Source organism: Camelus dromedarius, chromosome 34, assembly GCF_036321535.1.
Source record: "Camelus dromedarius isolate mCamDro1 chromosome 34, mCamDro1.pat, whole genome shotgun sequence".
NCBI lineage: Eukaryota > Metazoa > Chordata > Mammalia > Artiodactyla > Camelidae > Camelus > Camelus dromedarius.
In genome coordinates, this window is record NC_087469.1 from 449,762 (window position 1) to 475,263 (window position 25,502).

At 35.3% G+C, this 25,502-nt stretch overlaps 1 protein-coding gene across 1 annotated transcript in view; it reads right to left on the reverse strand.

Moving 5' to 3' along the window:
* The window catches only part of GUCY1A2 (guanylate cyclase 1 soluble subunit alpha 2), a 257,916-nt gene that overhangs the window by 111,682 nt on the left and 120,732 nt on the right, over positions 1–25,502 (reverse strand). The window contains exon 5 of the mRNA XM_064482001.1: positions 12,652–13,137. Within this exon, the coding sequence (XP_064338071.1) occupies positions 12,652–13,137 (486 nt within the window). The remainder of the gene's footprint in view (positions 1–12,651; positions 13,138–25,502) is intronic.

Consider the following 25,502-nt stretch of genomic DNA (forward strand, 5'->3'; position numbering starts at 1 on the left):
GATGGACTGATACAATCCCCGTCCCTCCCCCACAGCAAATTCCCAAGACACTGTCTGACCTTTGTCTTCTTTCACACGAATGACTCCAGACGGAGCCAACTGCTTGCATTTTTCATTAGCTCACTGCTGTTTTCCATAGATATTGTTATTATTTTGAATTATGAATAGAAAAAATTCCCACAATAATTTGCTGAGCACATTTTATGTGTAATGGTAACAAAAATGTGAGACCAATACTATTGCTCCCGTTTTATAGAAGCAGAAGTAGGTCTCAGATACGTAATGTGACTTCAGTGATGAGAAAACAAGGTTTTCAAGTTTGATATCCAATACATTTTCCCCTGCACTTAACTATCACTGCACAGTCATAAATGTACAAGGACCTCAACAATCCTCACCTGGCCTCTCCCTATGGTCAGAGGACCTTTTATCAGAGATGAAATATGTCCTATGGTTTATAAGGCAGTGACAACAGTAACGGAAACTGGTGAGTGGAAAAGAGAAAAATGCAAAGTTTTCCTTTTATGACACAAGAAAAAAATCTACACAATAGCAAAGGAAAATATGAAATTAAAAAATATTGCCTTGAACTATCTTAATAACAGCATTATCTTAACAGATGGCTTTCATAGACTATGTACACGCACGTACACACACACAAACACCTGGATCAACCGTCTAACAAGAATTTTGCTTCAGCTGATTTTTTGCTGCTTTCTAGCTTGTTCAAAACCATGTTAACCATTTCAAAACTTGAAAAATGCATCAAAATGTACGCACATTTGCAATCAAATACTTGAATTTAAGAAATCAAAGTCTCATTTTTCCACCTCTAATATGTCTACAAAAATAAATAAACCCATATTATTTTAAACTCGCCATATATGAATAATCTTTTAATAGGGTGCTTTGATAGGGTTGATTTGTGCTTTGGGAACAGTTTCCTAGCCAGCTACATAATTCCAACATAGAGTATTTAGAATTTTAGAATCCTGTAGAACGAAGTGAACTTTGAGAATTTATTCTACCTGTCCCATCAAAAGATTATAGCTTGTGTTTGAATTACTCCAGTGACCAGACTATGCGGCTCCAGACAACAATTTCATTGTTGGAAACACTGACTTTCATAAGGATGTTCTACTGCGCTGAAGTTACTTTTTCAATTTCTGCCTACACATCCTCTTTGGCCTCCTGAAGCCAAAACAGGCAAGACTCTATGAAGTCTAACATTTACTCAAAAAATAGTGCAGACATGCTGAATGCCTTATAAAAAGAGATAGGTATAAACTTCTATATATAAAATAAATATATAAGGATATATTGTACAACACAGCAAACATAGCCAATACTTTATAGCAACTATGAATGAAGCATACCCTTTAAAAATGAGTCATTGTGTTGCACACTTGAAACATATAATATTGTAAATAAATGATACCTTGATTTTTTTTAAGAAAAAAGGAAAAAGTTTTAAAAAGAAAATTGTATAAAGTAATGCAGAAATTTCAAGGTTAAAAAAGTTTATACCAGGCTTCATTTCAAAAGTAAAACACTAGGCATTACTAAACAATATGTAAAATATTTAATAAAATCTCTACAAATCAAAAAAGAATATTGAAGTCAATAGAGATGAAAAATGACAACCTCAAAACACTTTGATAAATTCAGAAAGAAACCTCACCAGGTGTGATTTCTGCTTGGCAGTGCAAGTTGCTTTAGCTCTCTGTCTTCAGAATTTGCCGCAACACTAAAAGAAAGCGTTCTCTGAATATAGAGGGATATTGTAGTAGAGTATAAAAAGATAAACATTTTAAGTTCAGTTTCATAGTGTTGGTCACAGACATCACACAAGCCAATATTACTTTAAGAAACACTGCCATCCTTGTAGATTGCATATTGTAACTCAGGTTACTCAAATTAAAATGATCTACGAAGGCAGACGATAGATTCATTTTCAAGAATGAGGATCCATGAAGATGATATAAATAATGCATTTCAGGGAGCTCTCTCTCACGCCTCCTACTTTCATCTTTCTCCCTACACTTCCTTCACAGAGTCCTGTGGCATAAAATGCAATTCTAATAACTAGAAAGAATGAACCTAAGCAAATGAGCATTTTATCTATTTCTAATAAGCACTGGTTATGCAATGTTTATGTACATAAAATACACGGACATACAAGCAGATACATATAAAACACACACCCCTTTACCATATATGCTTAGAAATAGCCATGTGAGAAATGACAGTTAAAATTTATATGCACTACAATGGGCCAGACACTGCAAGAAGTATTTTTATATTTATTTAAAAGTTTAAAATATAATTATGAAGCAGATAAAATTACTTTCTCTATTTATAGGTGGTGTAACTGAAGCAGAGAGGTAAAATAAGTGGTTAAAGGTAGACAGATGAGAAGTCCAAACAGTGTACTTAAGGCAGCAGTGGGATCCCTTGGATTTAGCTAAATGGAATGGGAGTCATGTGGGAAAGGATCCATTCTCCTCACATTTTTTTTTCTTATCTCCAGCCTAAGAACTTGCCAAAGGCAAAAATACAAATGAGTCAAAACCCTTGTTAGGTAATTTTTAGGGCATTATAGTATTTTGAAACTGACAATATAACCCCCCCAGTAGAAAAGTTACCAGAACAGAACGCTTATCTGTGACTTTCACCTTCCCTTTAAAGCATATAAATTAGTTTTCTCCTCATTAATAGTGTGCTAACAATATATACTAATTTCCAAAACGTTCTGTAGGCTTTGATGAGAGTCGTACCCTGCTGTCAAGGGAGTGAGTAAAAATTGTTTATGAAATGAGTGAATAAATTGGTATTTTTTTACTTTACAAATTCCTTTTTGCTAGACTTACTAGAAGACACTGTTATTTTATTTCCAATAATACAGCAGCAAAAGTAAATGGCGTTGACATTGATGGAAACTACTGAAAAGAACTAGATAAATATTTAGTTTTCAATTTCAAGAGCATGTGCACTGATCAATGAAGCAGAAAATACGTAAATTTTAGGGGAAAATGAACCAATCACTCTTTACTAAATGTAACTGGTATGTAGTGCTCAGAAATGCAGTAAAATGATATACACATAATTATAAAATTCCAAGAATAACCTAAGTATCTAAGTACTTGAAAGCGAAATTTTATCATAAGACAAAAACAGGGAGAAAGGTAGCATTTCATTTTTTTCCCCACAAAATCCAATTCACACTTAGAATGGTGAAAATTCATTTTCTGAAGCCTGTCTGACATCCAGTGAACTGTAGTTTTATTAGTTATCAAATGTCAAGACAAACTGAACTTGAGTCAGAGTCCTGCAGCCTTGTAACTTTATGTGAGAAACAGCTGCTTTCAGCTCTTACCAAGGAGGTTAAAGATGGGGGTTCAAGTCTGAGAGAGCTCATTATCAAATTTACAAACTATTAACATACTAGTCGTGCAAAGCCGAAGTGGTCTTCACCAAGACGTCTGCATCCAAAGGGTTTGCTTGATTTTCAGTTTCCCTGGGATATTAACATGCCCACTCAAAACTGAACTCTGCGATCACCTTACACGTATACCTTTCCCTCATGGATATTTACCATCTACTTATAAAAATTAGGCAAATACATCATCTTAATGGCCTTTCTACTCCTTTTTATTGATATTGTATTGATGGAGGTTTGGAGCTTATGATGCCAACAAAGTGTTTCCATTGGTCTTTGGATATTTTCAGAACTCAAGGTATCTAGCAATTTTCAAACTGTGTTAATGTCAAGAGTGCCCCCATATATCGCAACTCATTTTCAAGAATGGATAGAATGAACCTGCTAACTCTAGTATCTCTGTGGGTTTAATTCCTGTTTTAGAATTTAAAATCTCAGTGGACATCTCTATATTCTTTTGAAGTCTCCACATTTGGTTCCTCTTTGACTCCATAGTGGGAGTCCTGTGCATCATCTGGCTGTAAGTCTGGTCCTGCCCAGGGTAAAGATTCGGGTTCGCATTAAAGTTTGTCCTGATGCCTATCTTCCGTACTTGCTGCCTGGTTTCTGTGATCCTTGTGTCTTGCATCCTCTAAGACTGAGCCTGGACTTCTGTTCCTTCTTTCTTTGCTGGATTCAGCTGTTTCACCTGGACTTAGAGTACTTGTGTTCCCTTGCCAGTATGAACTTAGTCTGTTGCTTTTCAGATGTCAACATCGGATTCCCTGAGCTGCCAGAATTCTGGTCCTAGTGTTTCCTGGTTGCCCAGTCTTGTCTTTCTACCTGTTCTTCCCAACCCAAACCTGACACTGATACTCGGTGTTTAGTTCTACCAACATTTGCAACCCAAGTTTTGGGTTTATGATGGGAATGCCTCTCTACTCCCACCCAAGTAGAGGAAGGTATTTTATTACTAACATGTTTAGAGTTCCCTAGGCAAGGTGATTAAAATAAACATATCAACTTTTATTCAGTTTCGTTATTTTTTAATTATACTCCTTATTTCCTGAACTTGAGATCATTGATCTCACTGTCTCCTTGGTATACTATCTCTCCATAAGAGGATTTAAGGGGGAAGATGCTGCCTACTTTCTGAAAAAAACGGAGGATGGTAGATGGAAGAGTCACTAACTTTTAAAGACACAGCTTCTCCCATAACTCTGAACTATTTACTACTGAAGAGATGGGGGTGGAAGTGGGTAAGGTTGTCATAATGTTTTCCTTATAAAATAGTTTTGAAATAGTTTTCACTGTTTTTAATTATCTGATCTTTGTCTAGATCACAGCCTGGACTTGTGGAAAAACTGTAAGTTTTAGAATCAGACAAGTCTTGATTCAAATTCTGATTTATACACAATGTTATCTGGATTATTTAACTTAACTGAAATCCAGTTTCTTTTTCTGAAAATGGAGATAATGTAAAAAGACCCCCTATTAGTCATGGAGGATTAAATGAGATCACATTTTACCCTTTTCTAATAATCACTGCATACACTTTCAGTTATGTACAGACAAAAATATACAAAATAATCACATAATACACCCACTCCCACATATAAATGTACCTGTCTGAGAAATAATGTGGCAACTAACATGCGCATTTACTACTATATACCAGGTGCTATTCTAAGCTCTTTGCACATTTCAACTAATTGAAATGCTCACAATATAACTATGCGGCATATACACTTAGTATCTTAGCTTTATAGGTTAGGAAACTGGATGAAAATGGTTAAGGGTGAAAAGTCGAAAGCTCTAAGGAGTGTGTCGAAGGTAGCGCTGGGGAACTGCAGCCTTGGCTGAATGCAGTAAGAGGAGCATGGAGAAAGAGTCTCCTTTTTGCTTCGTCTTTATTTCAAACTAAAGGGCTTTTCAAAGACAAAAATATAAAATGAAGCAAAACTCACATTAGATTGTTTCAATATTCAGTGCTATTATTATTCCCTTAGTTAATAAATAATAACTACTCTAAACGCCATTGACTTTAAAAGTTAGAATTACCGGATACTTCCAGTCAAGATGGCGGAGTAGTAGGACCACGAGCTCGTCTCTCCTTGTGACTACAATGAAACCACAACTGACTGCCAAGCAACCATCAAAAGAAAGATTGGAACCTTGCAAAAAAGATCGTCTTCAACTGGCAACATAAAGAGGGAATCACAGTGGGATGGTAGGAAATACTTACTCGTGATATAATCAGGCCCCATACTCCCCAAGTGGGCAACCAACAAGCTAAAGGATAATTAAGTCACAGAGGCCCTTCCACAGGATTGAGAGTTCTAATCCCCTCATTAGGCTCCCCAGCCCAGGATTCTGGCATTAGGAGGAGGAGGAAACCACAGGACATCTGGTTTTGAAGGCCAGTGCGGCTTAGCTCCAGGAGCCCCACAGGACTCAGAGAAACAAGGGACTTCATTTTCTTGGGAAGCATACACAGAATCTTGTGTGCACCAGGTCAAAGGACAGAGGCAGTGAATTCATAGGAACCTGGGCCAGACCTGCCTGCTGGTTTTAGAAGGTCTCCTGGGGATGTAGGGAACATAAAAGCTGGTGTTGGACATTCCAGGAGTATTCATCTACATGAGCTTTCCTGGAGGCTGACCTCTGGATTGGATCTTAGGCACCAAGACCCAGCCCCACCCAGCAGCCTGTAGGGAAGCCTCAGATCAAACAACATACTGGGTAGGAATACAGCCCCACCCATCAGCCGACATCCTAAGCCACAAATGCCTTCAGACATGGCTCTACCCACCAGAGGTCCAGGACCAAGCTTCACTCAGCAGTGGGCAAGCACTGACTCTTCCTGCCAGGAAAACTGCATAAGCCTCTAGTCCAGCCTCATCCACCAGGGGCCAGATACCAGAAATAAGAAAACAACAAACCCAAAGCCTGGTATCCACAAACACAGGCCAGACTACACTGGGACAGGCTGAACCCTGGCTCTTAGGTGACAAGAGATGAGGGTACTGCTGGGATGCATAGGACCCCTCCCACAGAGGGCCACCTCTCCAAGGTCGAGAAATGTAACTAACCTACCTAAAAATACAAGTAGAAAGATAGACAATATGAAGTGACAGAGGAATATCTCCCAGGCCAAGGCACAAGATAAAATCCCAGAAGTAGAAATAAGTGTTGAGGGGATAGGCAATCTATCTGAGAGTTTAAAGTAATGATGGTGAAGAAGTGCAGAGAACTCAAGAGGAGTATAGTTGCACAGAGTGGAGTTTTTAGCAAAGAATTGGAAAATATAAAGAATACTCAAACAGAGTTGAAGAATAAAATCACTGAAATGAATAACAAACTAGAAGGAACCAAGAATAGATTAAATGAGGCAGAAGAAAAGATCAATGAGATAGTGGATTAGTGGAAATAACTACTGCAGAACAGAAAAAAGAAAAAAAGATTGAAAAGGAATGAGGATAGTTTAAGAGAACTCTGAGACAACATGAAGTGCACTAATATTCACATTATAGAGGTCCCAGAAAGAGAAGAGAGAGAGAAGGGACCTGAGAAAATTCTTGGAGAGATAATCACCAAAAACTCCCCCAACTTGGGAAAGGAAACAGTCACCCAAGTCCAGGAAGTGCAGAGAGTTCCACACAGGATCAACCCAAAACGGAAAACACCAAGGCACCTAGTAATCAAAGTGACAAAAATTAAGGATAAGGAGAAAATACTAAAGCTAGCAAGAGAAAAGCAACAAATAACACAGAAGAGAACTACCATTAAGTTTATCAGCTGATTTATCAGCAGAAACTCTACAGGCCAGAAGGGAGTGGCATGATATATTTAAAGTGATGAAAGGGAAAAACTTACAACCAAGAATACTCTATCTAGCAAGGCTCTCATTCAGATTTGATGAAGAAATAAAAACCTTTACAGATAAACAAAAGCTAAAAGAATTCAGCAGCACCAAACCAACTTTACAACAAATGTTAAAGGAACTTCTCTAGTCATCAAACCATAAGAAAAGAGAACAAAAGAAGAGAGAGAAAAAAAAGATTGCTTTTGCAGTTTGGGGTCTGTTAGGGTCCCATATAAATTTTGGAATTGTTTGTGCTAGTTCTGTGAAAAATGTCGTATTTTGACAGGGGTTGTATTAGATACGTAGACTGCTTTGGATAGTACAGCCATTTTGATAATGTTGATTCTTCCAATCCAAGAGCACAACATATCTTTCAATTTCTTTGTATCATCTTCAAGTTCCTTCATCAATGTTTTACAGTTTTCAGAGTATATGTAACCTCCTTGGTTAAGTTTATTTCTAGGTATTTTGTTGTTTTTTGATGCAATGAAAATGTTTATGCCAATAAATGTAAAATTCTGGATTTTGAAGTGAAAAGAAAAAAGTGAATGAAGGGCTACAAATGGCAAAATACAGTCTTCTTTCTTATGGCTGAGTTGAATTCCATTACATATATATGCTGCATCTTCTTTATCCATTCATCTATTGATGTGCACTAAGGATGCTTCCGTATCTTGGCAATTATAAATAATGTGCTGTTAATAGTGGGATGTATGTATCTTTTTGAATTAATTCCTATTTTGTGGTTGGCTTTATTCCTTTGATAACTAGTAAGTTTAAAAAGCTAAAGCTCTAAATGTTCTTAGAAACAATGAACAGTATATATATGTAAATTAATAATATGTGCAGTATATTGTGTGTATGTATTTATGTGCAATATAGTGTATACGTGCAGTCACATTGTAACCATTCTACCTAATAAAATTGAAAAAACGAAAAAAATGATTTCAGGAAAAAAATGTAAAGATGCAGGCATCAGCCCTCAGATTTCTTGGTTCTTGCTGTTCACAGAAACTCAAAATGGAACAGACTCATAGACAATGCATTATGGATGCAGCACATGGAGGGAAAAAAATTGAAGTCCAATATAAATCCATGCTCAAATGTCAAGACGGATGAAAAACAAGTATTTGTTTCAAGTTAACTTTTATCATTACAGATTTGTGTGTGTGTGTGAAAAAAAGGTAAAAAAAAAAGAATTACTCATTCTTGATTGTTTATCTTCTACCCCCTAAAAATCTGAAGAGAAAAATACATTATTTATGTTGACATGTACTGAATATTTGCTTTTCTAGTTATGAGAGGATCGAAATTATAATCCATGCTTCCTTCCATTTATCTAGTTCTTAGTATTCATCACACACCTGTAATATTTCGGCGGTCAAGTATCGTAAAGTCTCGCAATAGGCACAGGAAGGTCTATAGCATCTTCCTAAAACTTCTACTTTATAGGAGGTTTGGTTATCTTAGCAGAAACTTATTATTATAGCTTAATTTAACTGAATTCTACCACTGGAATTATAATTCCTCACCGCGTCATCTCCATTATGATAGGAAAACATGGAATAATAAGATGATCAAGAGAGGGACAATATGTACATTAAAAGACTGGGCTATTATTGTGTGTAACAGACTTTAAATGCCCCCGTGGGGCACTCCCTCTAGTTTGCTAGTTCTTTATTCTTGGCATTCAACTTTACCTGGTTTCCTTTCACATTTCTAACATAAAACAAAAGTGGTCTATACAGCATTTTTCTCCATGGTATGATTATTCCACCAAAAATCCTACACAGACATTAAATCCAGCAGAACTCATTAATTTTATTAAATCAACAGATTTATGGCCCTTAAAAATGCTACCATTGAGATTTTTTTCAATAGCAATTAAATTTTAGCAAATACTTCTTGGCTTAAAATAGTACTTTGCAAATGTTCTAGAAATTAAGCTGGAAAGATTGTAATAAGTAAAAAACTTAAATTAGGCAGATAGAGGATTTCTAATTTATATCCCTCTGAATGTATTTCTTATAATGTACTTATTTTTATTCTGTACAAGGGTAATATTCTCCCTTACTTGTATTTTCCTCTCTCTGGCCATACCGTCCTTACTCTGGCTTCAGCACATGTGTGTTGCCTAGTCTGGACCACCAGACTCAACACCCTTAAGCCTTTTAAACAGCAAAGCCACCTGCACACCTATTTTAGATACATATATACACAATGCCATTAAAGATACATTAAGAACACCTGGTTCTGTTGATGGTTTCCTTTGCTGTGCAAAAGCTTTTAAGTTTAATTAGGTCCCATTTGTTTATTTTTGTTTTTGTTTCCATTATTCTAGGGGCAGGATCCAAAAAAAAAATATTGCTGTGATTTATATCAAAGAGTGTATTTTTCCTTTAGGAGTTTTAAAGCATCTGGTCTTACATGGAGGTCTTTAATCCACTTTGAATTTATTTTTTGTATATGGTGTTAGAGAATGTTCTAATTTCATTCTTTTACAAGTAACTGTCTGGTTTTCCCAGCACCACTTATTGAAGAGATTGTCTTTTTACCATTGTCTATTATTGCCTCCCTTGTCATAGATGAATTGACTAAGTTTTTAGGTTTATTTTTGGGGTGTCCGTTCTGTTCCAATTATCCATGTGTCTGTTTTTGTTCCAGTATCATACAATTTTGATTACTGTAGCTTGGTAACAGTCTGAAGTCAGGGTGCATGATACCTCCAGTTCTATTCTTCTTTCTCAAGACTGTTTTGGCAATTTAGGGTCTTTTGTGTTTCCATACAAATTTTAAAATTATTTGTTCTAGTTCTGTGAAAAATGCCATTGGTATTTTTGATGGGATTGCAATGAATCTGTGGATTGCCTTGGGTAGTATGATCATTTTAATAATATTGATTCTTCCAATCCAAGAACATGGTATATCTTTTCATCTATTTGTGTAATCTTCAGTTTCTTTTATCAGTGTCTTAGAGTTTTCTGAATAAAGAAAAAAGCCTTTTACCTTCTTAGGTAGGTTTATTGCTAGGTATTTTATTCTCTTTGATATGATGGCAAATGGGATTGTTTCCTTAATTTTTCTTTCTGATAGTTCATTGTTAGTGTATAGAAATGCAACCAATTTCTGTATATTCATTTTGTATCTTGTAATCTTACAAAATTGATGGATAAGCTCAGTAGTTTTCTGGTGGTATCTTAAGGATTTGCTATGTATAGTATCATGTCATCTGCAAACAGTGACATTTTACTTCTTTCCAATTTGTATCATTTTTATTTCTTTTCCTTCTCTGTTTGTTGTGGCTAAGATCTACAGAACTATGTTGAATAAAAGTGGCAAGAGTGGACACCCTTGTCTTGTTCCTGATCTTAGAAGAAATGTTTTCAGCTTTTCACCTTTCAGTATGATGTTAGCTATGGGTTTTTTATATATGGCCTTTATTATGTGGAGGCATGTTCTGTCTATGCCAACCTACTGAATGGGAGAAGATAGTTGCAAATGATACAACTGATAAGGGGTTAAGATCCAATACATACAAATAGCTCATAAAACTCAACATAAAAAAAAGGAAACCACACACCATAATAGAAATGGGCAGAAGAACTGAGTAGACATTTTTCCAAAGAGGAAATGCAGATGACCAACAGGTACATGAAAAGATGCTCAACACTGCTGATCATCAAATCAAAACCACAACAAAATATCACCTCATACCTGTCAGAATGGCTACCATCAAAAGAACACAAATCACAAATATTGGCAAGGATGTGGAGAAAGGGAACTTCCCCTCATACACTGTTGGTGGGAATGTTAATTGGTTCGGCCACTGTGGAAAACAGTATGGAGATTTCTCAAAAAGCTAAAAATAGGAATACTATATGACCCAGCAATTCCACTCCTGGGTATATACCCAAAAAAGCCCAAAAAGACTAATTCGAAAAGATACATGCACCCCAATGTTCACAGCAGTGTTACTTACAATTGCCAAGGTACAGAAGCAACCTAAGCGTCCCTCCACAGATGAATAGATAAAGAAGATGTGGTACATAGATATACAGTGAAATACTACTCAGTTGTAAAAAAATTTTGCCTTTTGCAGCAACATGGATGTACTTAGTGGGCATTATGCTGAGTGAAATAAGTCAGACAGAGAAAGACAAATACTATGTATTACTTATACGTGGAATCTAAAAATTTTTTAAAAACTTATTTTTGGGATACAACAACAACTAAAAAGTAGACCCACAGAGGTAGAGAATAAACTAGTAATTACCAGCGGGGAGACTGAAGGGGGAAGTGGCAATATAGGGGTAGAGGATTAAAACATGGGTTATTATGGGATTATATGAAATCATGTGTGTGAAATTTTTGAAAATTATAAAGCTACTATGGAATTTGAAGAATCTTTCATTCAGTAAAAAAAGAAAAATTAAAACACCAGCTGGCTCTGGAATCATATTACTTTATAATTTATTGCTAAAATTTCATAAGAAAGTTCAGTTTAAGAAGAAAATAAAAATCTACAGCTCACCACTGTTAATCTATACTAAAAGGAATTGCTGTCCTCAAAAAAAAAAAAGTCGTATGCCCTGACATTATGCAACCCGTATGATATTCTATGTATCGTTACAGAATTATTCATTAGATAGATATGGATCTGAATCACTCAAAATATTGCTATAATTTTAATAAGAAATTAACAAGGAGTTCATCAGATCATGCTAACAAATGGTGATCTGCATACATTTGCAAAACCCTTCCATTATGTAGTTTGGAAAATAAAGGTGCTTCCACTAAAAACCATTGATAATTTGGACAATAGCTAGATTATCTACATGTATTCTTCAGGATTAGTGGGATCTCACTTAATTGACAATGAAGTGCAAAATACCAGTTAACCATGATTTAACTGATAATGCAATGCATATTTTAACACAACTTGTTGTTTGTTTTTAACTGCCAAGGTAAAATTTTTAGTTCATATTGGAATCCTACTCTTTAAGAAAAATGAATTATGTGGTTAAAAGTTGCCTAGATTTCAGCAAGCATTTCTTTATAATAATGGAGTTTAGAGGACTAACTGTAGAGTTAGTCCTCTGTAACTGCAGAATATCATGATTCACAGTTTCTTCACTGAGGAATATCATGATTCACAGTTACCTATGTCTATAATATAAATCAACTCATAATGAAAGCTTACTTATAAAGAAGAACTACTTGGATTCGTATAAATATTTCTAAATTAAAGAGGTATCCATCATTGACTCTCAAGTTTAAATAGAAATAGAAAATTGTATACTTGCAATTTAATTAAGATGACCATTTACTACTAAAAAGTCTTTATATATAAGTAACTAAATTCCATTACCTTATAAATATCCAAAAATCCACACTGGTGGTCAAATCTTGTGTACAGTTCATTCAGCATGCTGATCACTTGCATAGGGGTACACTGGGCACATATGGCTGTGAAGCCAACAATGTCTGAAAAGAGCATGGTGACATCATCAAACTTTCTGGCCTGCACTTGCTGCCCTTGCCACAACTGCTGGGCTACATCACCAGGGAAGATAGAATATAGAAGATCCACTGTTTTTTTTTTCTCTTCTTCCAGGGCCTGGTGAGTTCTTTCTAAAGTTGCTTTTAATTTATCCATCCTCTTCTTCAAGCCATCTTGGGCCTTTGCCTGCTCGCCAACCAAAATGACATCTCGGGTAGCATCATGGATTGGAATGTCTGAGAGGTGCAGCCCTCGTCCCATAAGTTCATCCAGCTTGTCCACACATGGAGAGCCCAAGAATAAAATGGAATTTGATTCTGGGACATGGATCATTTGTCCTTTGACTTCCATCACCTGCAAAATTAACATGTAATTTTGATCAGCACTCTTCACATAGTAGGTTCACAAAAATTTATCATCTGATGTAGAGGAAGAACAAAAAATGTTTTATTAGCTCTACTGACTTTCTGCACTCATAGAAGCGGATTCAAATGTGATTTACAGCCAATGTAAAAGTTATGTTCAAGATAGAAACATTCATTGCTTTTTTCCCACTTGGCCACTGTCTTAAGATAATGAACAAATTTGGAAAGTGAGATAAACGAGATATGAAACAGGAAAACATTTTCATTCAAAATGAAGTTGCACCCTTGTACATCATGAAACTGTCTCATGAGCCAGTTCAAAAACTTTCAACTTGCTTAATCATAATAGAATTAGGATAAATCCATCTGTCAAAATAGCTACTTTCAACTGTCATTAAAATAACACTCAGAAAACAAGTCTAGGAGATTAAATAAATCAAAATAATTGTTTAGCCTTATGTAAGTCATTTTTCCTCCAGTTGTAGTCCTGTGAAAATACAGTAGTTTTTACACTGACTAGATTAGTTTACAATTCATTTGGTCTTAAAAATAAAAATTTTAAATTAGATATCATTAAGCCAACATTACCAGAAAATAATTATTAATCAACGAGCACATTCAATATAAGCTGAAAAGAGCCCCCCAAATCGGGATAGTATTAAAGGAATTGAGTTAATAAGATAAAGAATCTGAAGATGTAGTAATTTAAACCTATCTTTCCTTGCTGTGCTCTTTGACTGGAGAATTTGGAGACTTGATGTTTAAGGGAGAACTTCAGGAACACTGGCTTACGCTATATTAGCTTGGTGCCCTGAGGACCGCTCAGAAGGGATGAGCACCAGTAAGTAGGAAAGGAAGGAAGACATAGGATGTGGTTATCCCAATCCAGTTATCTGGGTTGGGATAACAATTTCAGCTCAACTGGAGGGGATGCTAGTTGTAATTACCTGGAGAGAACAGCCTGCACGCTGACCAACCAAGACTCCACATCAGTTTTACTTTTGTCACTTTCCCCTACTACATGGGATGTGCTCAATAAATTTACTTTCTTTTGTTCTTCATAACATGAAGTAGTTAGGCTGGTTGATAACACTGGAGACATAGAACAAATATGGGGTAAAACTACAGAGATCTGGATTTTTAAGCCTGCAGATGTTTTATTTTGTTCCCCTACACCATTAACCAAGATCTATTCTTTCTAAGGAAATAAAATTGAATCCTTGCTTGATGATACAATTTTTATGAAATTAAATGTTCTCTTTTTATATAAAGAATCTGCTAGGGTTCAGTATTTCATCATTTTATGCACAATACTCTCATTTATTCATTGAAGTGTTTACTGAGTGTTTTTTAATTACTAGTCATGCTCTGGGTAAACAGCATAAAAAATAAGGTTCCCCTTTTCAAGATATCACAATATGGGAGGGAGAAGCACATCCACTTAGCCCAGAGAATAAAATGAAGAAGACCCTTCAATTCCTCACTCAAGGTGGGCTCTCAAAAGACTGCAGGCTACGGTTTGGATACAAAGAAAAGAGTTGTCCTGAAAAGTATTTCCACGTTATTTCATACGTGCCTGGTATGCTTTTTGAGGAAAAGGGTTTGTTAACAACATATACTTGTTAGAATATTAAAGGTGTAATAAGGAAGATACACATAATGTACCACCTCATAGTTTAAAAATTAGTATGTTAATTTTTTCTCAAGTTTTAAGGTGAAAACAGTCCTCTGATTCTCATAGATTTAGACCTCCATCTGGTCTCTTTCTCTTTCTTCTTGCATTTCTTTTTAATTATTTTCTTTTTCTTCTACATCTTACTTACTTCTGCCTTCTCCCCTTTGTTCTTTGCACATATTCCTTTTTTTTTTTTTTCCAACATTCTATCTTAGTCTTTATCTCTCTTGCTTGCCTGTCTTTCTCATCACTGTCTTTCCTTCATTTTCCTCGTTGGTTCTTCCTTTTTCTTTTTCTCTTTTTCCTGTATATTAACCTCCACATTTCCCATCACAAATGGACCTACCTTTTTCTTCTCTGCCTTTGTTTCCATCTCTCTCTTATTTTTTAGAAAAGAAATCAGTATATGTATATAGGCATAAATATTATATATTATGAGCTATATGTAATAAATAAGAGTGTTTTTCTTTAACTTCCAAAGAAGTTGAATGGAATATGTTGTATCCCATCTCAAAAATACAAAACATAATTATATTCTTGATTCGAATGTGGCCATTAGTTGATTTTTTTGAAATCTCTGAATTAGCAGAGCCTGAGAGAAAAGATAATCACTTACCTCGTGCAGTACAGGAAAAAACTCATGAAAGAGAAGCCCCAATATACACAGCAAATAACTTCATTCTAAAAATATTTTTCCTCAGTGAATTTTTTCCTTATAATTGGCCAAATTTAACTGGCACATTTGTATCTCTGTCATAAATGCAGTTTTAACTTCATTGGAAAATAGCAAATTATTTTTCTTGAATTATGTTTGCTTTTTTATAATTATAAACAAAGAAATTCACCATGATCTGCATTTATTAATTTAGTAATATGCACAACTATTATAAGAACTACATATCTTTATGTAGAAGAAATAGATTTGTGAAAAACTGCATTAAATTGAAACATCCCTCTAAGGTTTTATTGTCTCCTAAAATATATTAAAGTTTTGATGAAATAGCTTAAGGCATAATAAAAAATCAACTGTCATTAAATCTATCAGATTTCATAAACTGGTAAGCATAATATTAAGGGGAGTAAGCTCAAAAATAGAGTGGAGATGACAGGGGATAGAATCAGAGAGGACAGTTAAAGAAAGTTTACTTAATCTGAACAAAGAAGATATTCTGAAAAAAATAAAGTTTTAGGGACCTATAGGACAACTACAAAAAAAATCTGAGATTCATATCATGGGAGTCCTAGAAGTATTTGAAGAAACAATAACTGAAAATGTCTGAAATTTGATTGAAGACATAAACACACAGAATCAACAGTCTACGTGAATCTCTAGTAGGATAAACCCAAAGAAATTCACTTTAAGACACATCATAATTAAATTTCTGAAAACTGAATTCAAAGAAAACATCTTGAAAGGCTCCAGACAGAGAAGATGTTACTCACAGGGAACACTAATTCTAATGGCAGTTGATTTCTCATCTGAAACTATGGAAATCAGAAGAAAGGAGAATTTTTTTTCAAATATTGAAAGAAAAGAAGTGTCAGCTATGAATTCTATGTCTGGGGAAGCTATTCTTTAAGAATGAAGGGGAAATTAAAGATATCTGCAGATGAAGGAAAATTAATAGTGATTGTCCTAACAGAATAGCTAAAGAAAGATCATCAAACAGAAAGAAAATAAGAGAAATAATACTCTAAGGGGCATCAGGAAGGAAAAGAGAACAAAAAGACCAAAAATACTGGGGCATACAATAGATTATCCTCTCCTCATGAGTTGACTATATTATATGTGATAATTGAAACAAAAATTGTAACACCATTTGATACTCATCACAAGTGTTTCTCCTTATAAGAAAAGCAGATGGAGATTACACACACACACACACACACACACACACACACACACACACACAAGAAGAAATGTGAAAATAGAGACAGAGATTGGAGTGATGCAGTCACCAGCCAAGAAATACCAATGCATGCCAGGAGCCACCAGAAGCTAGAAGAGTTAAGGAATCTATTTCCCCCTAGATTCTCTGGAGAGAGCAAGGAGCTATCCACACTTTGATTTCAGATTCTGATTTCCAGGGCTGTGAAAGAATAAATTTCTGTTGCCTTATACTACCAAGTTTGCGGTAATTTGTTACAGAAGCCACAGGAAACTAATACAGATCAAAACAACGAAATCAACAAATAGGAGCCAGTTGACAGATACAGGATGGTCCACCTAACAACAGAATACACATTTTTCAAAGACCCCCACAGAACATACATTAAGATAGACCATATCCTGGGTCACACACACACACAAAAAATCTCCACAACACATTTTTAAAATTGAAATTATATGGCTATGTTCTCTGACTACATGGAATAAAACTAGAAATAAAGAACCGTAAGACATATGTACAATAGTCAAAACTAGAAACAATCCCAGTGTATTTCAACGGGTGAATGGTTAAACCAAATACGAGTTACTATTCAGCAAAATAAAGAAATATTCTATTGATACAGGCAAAATATTAGATGAATTTGTAAAGAATTATGCTGAGTGAAAAACTGCTCAGTAATAAAGAAAATGAGTTTTGTTTTCCTTGCTTGCTTATTTATTTTTATCATTAAATCATTGTATTTTGATTCTTAGGATATTATTATCAAATAAATAAAGTGTTTAGCAACGATTTCTCCCAGAGGGCTACTGACTTTTTAAAATTTTAACCTACTATATGCTTTTATAGTAGCTACAAGTTAAAAAAACTTTTTAAAATGTTTTCATTTTCTAACATGAATTCTTCATTAAATATTCTTATTTAAAGAAAACAATTTTAAATTCTTAAGTATACTAAATATAATTTAAAAGAAATTAAAAGCATTTATTTATTTACTCATCTATTTCACAAATATTTATTATCTATGACCTGTCAGTACTATGCTAAGCACTTTCAGTAAGCAGGAATTCAGGCAGAATACCTACTAAGTTGAACAGTAAATTCAATAGCAAAGTGCATACGTATCTAGAGGGATATTAACACCTCAGGCTAATTATGCTATTATTTACTCTGTAGTTTGAAATGAAGTCTTTGTTGAGATGAGATACAATAAAATTCATATTGTTTATTGATGACATCAAAACAAAACATAACCTTTCAGACACTTTAATTTCTGTATTTGCTTTATTTTCCCATATGTCATTAATCTAGTTTCATTGCTATTCTTTAAATCTCAGAAATTCATTCTAAAGATAGATTTGAATCCTGTTTTGATAGATAAGACAGTAAAGCGCATGACAAAGTTGATTTAATATTCCAAGATTAGATGCCACTTTTCTTGTTAAGTCACAGCAGGATTCATACAATATTTAAAGGAAACAGGTTTATGCTTAATAGTTGAAAGAAATATATCAGCAAATTTTCTGTCATTGTGCAAATTTTCTAATTGTGAAATGTTTATGTTTTACTTAGATACCTCATTCATTTTGTATTTAACACTATGTGAGGAATATGAAATTGATATGCAGTTTTTAATACCTCACCTACATACACTATCTTTTTTCCCAAAGGGTGCAAATGACCTCATTTTTTATCACAATCTCACAATCGGTAAATCACACACATTAAAGGAATAGCCTTTGGGATGCTTTGTCACCACACTGTCACTCACACATACCATGGGGCATTTTGTTATATTTTAATATATCCAGTTTATAAAATTACACTTCCTACCACTAAATATTCTGTAAAATCAGGAAATTCTACACTTTCTTCAAGGAAATATTACAAAAATAATTCTACACAAAGCATTAACACATTGTTACATAAGGATGAGTGCAGCCTCCTCACAGTAATAGAAAGCCATTTGGATGTGTCAAAAATATTAACATTTCTAGCTCAGCCAATTTAACGAGAAAATTCTGAAAAGGTCTTAAAATCCAACAAATTTCCAAATATCCAATTATATATTATGTAAGTGCTGTGTGTGGATTTACATTCTCCCATACCTAATCAGGGGGAGGGTAGGAGACTGAGAGTGGGTATTTGATATATTACTTAGTAATAAAAATAGTGTTTTGCATTTTGACTGAATTGTGTTAAATATTTAAAAGAAATAACCAGAGTTTGTGCTTAGACCTAGGTTGGCAAAACCTGGTTATATACTAAGCATCCTGGCTGCTGGATAAGCAGAATTAAGGACACTAGAGTATACGAGAACCTTCTAATGGAATAATACAGTAGTTGCATATTCTCAGGCACGTACCATGGCTACAGAAATATGGAGAGATGAGCAATCTAGTCCTCATATAGTGGGTTGAAATTTTTATATAGGGGATTTTTCCCATAGATCTTTCTATAATAATGGAAAATATGGTTAGTGTAACTGAAGAACTAAATTTTAAATTTTATTTGATTTCCATTAATTTAAATTAAAATGTATATAGCCACATTTGCCCACCAGATAATGTACCGGACAGCATAGCTCTGAAGTAAAGTTTGTGGCTCCAAAATTCAATCAATCCATTATTTGGTCTAAGTATTAGCTTTCATTCGTTTGTGGATAAGAAATGAGTTAATATTTGGGTCACACAGATTTTTTTTTCTTTTTAACAATGTTACACAGAAGGTTTAAGAAAATATGTGTAGGAACTTTACTCAGTACTAACGGTAGAGCTGAGCTTAAGAGGGTTGTGATCTCTGCCCTGATGGAGCTTATATTCTAACAGAGGAGATACATATAAATGTCTATATATATATATTACATATTATTATTATATATTATAGATATAGATATCTGTGTATATTTTTTAAAAAGAATAGATAGGTTATGGAAGGCTGAGCAACCCTCTTGCTGCAAAACAAATAGATCCAGGTTTGAAAAAAAAAAAACATACTTTTGAGCCATCTCTTAAGATGTAGGAGAGGTTTTCGAGTACACGCAACATACACGCACCAGAAAAAGGAACAACCGAATAAAAACAAAGCAAACTAATAAACAAAATATGAAACCTTGATCTAGACCCCTGATGGAGCAGAGCGAAGCCAGCTTGTCCTGAGAGCCATGTGGAGAGAATGCTGCTATGGGGACTCTGAGACTTGAGACATGTGTAAGGACCATCCTCAGAGAAGACTAGACAGTCTTCAGTCACTGGCATATAAAACTTCCCCAACTTAGGCTCTCAAGACTCTCAATACAGTTAAGCTCAAGCAATGGAGGAAAGCAAGCAATGAACACAAGATTTAGATCACAAAAATCTTTAAGTATTGTAATGTCAGGTTCAGAATATAGAGCAACTACATATTTACAAGTAAGGGTACAATTATAAAGACAGACAAGCACCAAGAGACGATAAGGAAGGAGTAGACAGTCAAAAACTTAGAGTAGATCGTAACACAAATAGTAATACTGTTTACCTCAAACACTGGCAATGAAATAGATATGCACAGGCCTGCAGAGCGTGTTGAGTGCAATTCTAGCAGAAACTAGCCGTAACTAAATTCCTCTGTGGATTCTGAACCACCTCAAATCTCCTGACTCAGAACCCTCTGTGGTTGGGCTCAGAAATTCATTTTTTTATAAGGACGACATACGATTTTGAAAATCGGCTACACTCAGTAACTTTTGTCTCAAATATCACCTTGTCCAATCTACTCATCTCGTAAGTGTAAATGAGACAAGGAGGCCTGGGGATGAAAGACAAATTGTATGGGGTCACAAGGCAGGTTGGTAAAGGGCAAGGACTTGTGACAGATTTCTTGACATACACAGCTACATTGTAGATGGTTCATTGTCAGAAAGCGTATTTTGAGTAAAACAAAGAGTGAAATCTGAAGTTCAGTAATGGCTCAGAGCTAGGACGTGAACAAGTCCAGCAAATAACCTGTAAACAGATTAATCAAAGGCGGATCACAAAACTGTTTCAACAAACGCTATAGACAGTTTTAACAACTTTATAAATGACTTTCTCTCATATTTGTGGAAACATTAAAGATGTACGAGGGTCCCTTATGTATTTTCATTGGCACACTACTGAATTTCATGAGAGGAATTCTGCTTATTTTGTATCCAATTTGGGGATTTGAGATTTGGGGCATATCCAAAAAATGTTTGTCAAAAGTCTTCTTGATGAATTCTATTTGTGACCCAATAATACCTCTTTTAAAAAGTTTTATTTATTTTTTTAAATTTTTGGTGGGGAGGCAATTAGTTCTGTTTGCTTGCTTGTTTGTTTTTTATAGTGGAGGTACCGGGGATTGAACCTTGCACATGCTAAGCATGCATTCTACCACTGAGCTACCCCCTCCTCCCGCCCGGTAATATCTTAATAACCCCTTAGACTTATACAGAATGTGGAATTTTTTAAATGTTTCCACAGACCCTGCTGCATTTGTCTCCCTGACGTTGTAAAGTGCACCTAGTCAAGGTTACTGTAATTGAGGAAGCTAAGACCAGGGAGAGTTGAGTGAGTTTGCCAGAAATCCTACAGTTAAGTTAGGGAGCCTTGAACTGCCTGACCCAGTGTTCTTTCCACACATAGGTTGGAGAGATAAAAGGAAGAAGAGCTTTGAAACTAAAAATGATCTGAATTTAAAACCCAGTTTCACTATTTGCTGGCTAAGTAACCATATGTTTATGCATATGGCAGATCACACGGCTTCTCAGGGTTCTAACAATGCCATCTCTAATATCTGAATAAACACCATTTTAATAGAACAGCATTAGAATAAAGTTTAAATGAGATAATACATATTAAAAGTCTAGCCTAGTACACACATAAGCATTCACTCAATAATTACTATCAATTATTATTGTTATTGTTATTAAGCATTATGACAAAGATAATGATGATTTAACTGATGCCAGAGATTATTACAAATATAAAATTATAATAAGTAATTATGTTGAAGAAATAATAATGATAACAATTTTATTAAGTTGTATTAAATAGGCATGTTGTATTTATTATTTTCAGTAACTGAAAAACTAGAACCAAGTTAAATGTGTATAAATGGATTTCTACTTACATGATTTATATTGTCAGTTAAGAAAAAAAAAGTTTCACAAACCATACAAAATGGTATAGTAATTAAAATGTCGTAATGAAGGTTGACTTTGCATTGGCAAAATGTCTCAGACACACATCAACAGAATCTGTCTTTGTAAACATCCCCCTGATCATGAACAATGTGTAAGAATTCCTTGTCACGAAAACAGATTTCAACTGAAGAAATATGCCTTGGAGGTTGTCTATGATAGTGAAAAGCACAGAAATTATTGGACTATGGCAAAGGAAGTATTCCAAGATGAGTGAAAGAAAGGTCAAAACCCCAGAGAGAAAGAAGAGCGCAGTGCATTTGGGTCCAGTATGATTATAGTAAGAAGGTCCAGTATGATTACAAAAGAGAGGAAAGGGGAATGACTAGATCTAATCAGATCAAGGTCATGCAACTGAGTTACGATCACTGGAATGTGAACCTAGCCCTTGTGATTCTCCAGTCCTCTTCCTACTCTTCCCTCTGCAACTATGGAGGCCCCATGTCAACGATGGTGAAATCAGAAGAAGGAGGAGCCTGGGTTCCAAAGTCTTTTCTGCAACAGGGCTGCCCACAGAACACCTAACCTGCCCCAGATCTGTGATGCGAGCAAAAATAAATATTTATACAGTTAATGGACTTGGATTTGAAGATTATTAGCACTACTAAGCTTGACTAACTAGCCAGGTCATGGTAAAAATCACTTTTGGCCATCTCCATCACACACTTACAATGTGGTCTAGGCGTACATCTACTCCATGCTAGGACCTCAGTGAAGAGAATCCAGTATGATTCTCTCCTATCCAACTCCATTATATTCTAATTAAAGTAGTTCCCACTTAAAGTTCTATGCTATCAGTAAATTAAGGAGGAGTCCTAAGGTCAATACACAGCTCCATCTGTAAGTGTGAATCTAAAGCTTTGCTTAAAAGGACTGGTTGGTTTTATGCTGATGTGACACGAATCATCATGAATTACGATGTCATATCAATTTTTATGCCACTGAAACTAGATTACATGTGTATCCTGCATTCTAGGAAGAGGATGCCGAAGCCTTTCAAGTATACTATAAATAATTAAAATGGTTTCTTAGATATAAATGTTCACAAACAGTGTAGAAATCAGCTACAATAAAGAAACTGCAAAAAAATACAAACACAGGGAGGCTAAACAACATGCTATTAACCAACAAGTGGATCACTGAAGAAATCAGAGAGGAAATTTAAAAAATGGCTAGAGACAAATGAAAACAAAAACACGGCAGTCCAAAGCTTGTAGGACACAGCAAAAGCAGTTCTAAGACAGAATTTTATAGCGATACTAGCTAACTTCAGGAAACAAGAAAGATCTCAAATAAACAACCTAACCTTACACCTAAAGAAAGTAGAGAATGAAGAACAAACAAAACCCAAAGTTAGTAGGAGGAAAGAAATTATAAACATCAGAGCAGAAATAAACAAAATAGAGACTGAAAAAAAGAGAAAAAAATCACTGAAACTAAAAGCTGGTTCTTTGAAAAAATAAACAAAATTGATAAACTTTTAACCAGACTCATCAAGAAAAACAGGGGGAAGACCCAAATAAATAAAATCAGAAATGAAAAAGAAAAGGCACAGCAGACACCAAAGAAATGCAAAGAATCGTAAGAGGCTACTGCAAATGACTATACCTCAGTAAAACAGACAAACTAAACTTTCCACTGTTTCCACCCATTTTTCTTCTGAGTTCATTGAGTCCCTTTATGATCATTACCTTGAATTCTTTATTCTTCTGGGTTTTATCTTGTTCCTTTATTTAGATGCCCCTATGTGGCATCATTTTGCCTAATTCTCTCTGCTTATTTGCATGCATAGGATGGTTCTGTCATGTTTAGAGTTTAGAGAAGCAGCCTCATGTAGGAGATGTCCTGTGGAGCCCAGAAGCACTCTCCCCGCTGCTCACCAGAGCTGTACGATCTAGGAGTGCCCCCTATGTAGCCTGAGAACGCCCTTCTGCTGTGGTGGTCTGACTACCACGGGTATGCTGGTAGGCAGGGCTGGTCCCTGGCTAAGCTGGCTGCCAGGCCTTGCCTTATACGGAGGCTTCTGGCCCCTGGTGGGCAGAGACAGGTCCTGGCACAGCTGGCTGCACAGCCCGACAGTCCCAGGGGCAGGGGTGGGTTTTGACTGTACTGCATCTCCGCCCCTCCTATCCATCTTGTTGTGATTCCTTCTTTATATCTTAGTTGGGGAAAATCTTTTCTGCTAGCCTTCAGGTCATTCTCACAGATGGCTGCTTTGTAAACAGTTGTAATTTTCGTGTGCCTGTGGGAAGAGGTCTTTCTACTTACCCTTCAAGCATCTCCGTGGTCTTTATTTCTAACAGTTTCTTTGAGATATTTATATATCATAAAATTCACCCATTTAAAATGTACAATTCATTCAATTTTACAATGGATTTCACAGGTTGTATAATCGTCACCACAAATGAATTTCAGAACATTTCATCATCCTCCCCACATCCTCTGTATTCCTTAGCAGTCAATCCTTATCCCTCACTCCTCTTCCTCGTCAGCCCTCAGCAACTAGTAACCAGCTTCCTGTGTCCAAAGACTTGCCTCTTCTGGACATTTCATATGAATGAATCAAATACCATGTTTTGTACAAGGGTTTTATTATTTGAGCTCTTACATTTAGGTCCAAGATCCATTTTGAGATACTTTGTTTATATGGTGTGAGGTGGGGGTCCAAACTCAAACTCAATCTTTTGCAGCTGTTCCAACACTATATGGACTATGTGTTGAAAAAAAAAAAAAAACTATTCTTTCCCTATTGAACTGGCATCTTTGTGAAAAATCAATTGACGATAAATGTAAGCAATATTTCTGGACTCTCAGTTTTGTTTCATTGGTCTGTAGGTCTATCCTTAAGCCAGAACCATACTGTCCTAATTATTGTAGCTTTGTAATAAGTATTTTGAATCAGGAAGTGTGAGTCCTTCACATTTCAAGAGTGTTTTGGCTCTTTGGGTCCTTGGCATATTCATATGAATTTTAAGATCAACTTGTCTATGTCTCCAAAAAAAAGCAGCTAAAATATTGATAAGGATTGCCTTGGATCTGTAGATCACTCTGGATAGTATTGCCTTATAACAGTATTGTGTTGCAGTCCACAAAGGTGGACGTCTTTCCATTATTGAGGTCTTTATTTTCTTTCAACAATGCTTTGTAGTTTTCTGTGTACAAGTCCTCCTCTCCATTGGTTACATTTTTTTTTCCTAAGTACTTTATTTTGATGCTATTGTTAAGTGGAATTATTTCCCTCATTTCATTTTTGGATTGTTCACTGATGTGTAGAAATGCAATTGATTTTTGCATGGTGATCTTAGATCTTGCAACTTTGATAAAGTTGTTTATGAAAAATAATTTTTGTGGATTCCTTAGAACTCTTCCATATAGATTATCATATAATCTAAGGAAAGAGACAGTTACACTTCTTTTCTAATTTAAATGGCTTTTGACACCTTTTCCTTTGATAATTTCCCTGGTACAACTTCCAGTAGAATGTTGAACAAAAGCAAGAGCAGGTATGTTTGTCTTGTTCCTGAAATTAAGAGGAAGCACGGCACTCTCAGCATTAGTTATAATGTTAGCTGCTGGTTTTTGCAAGATTCCTT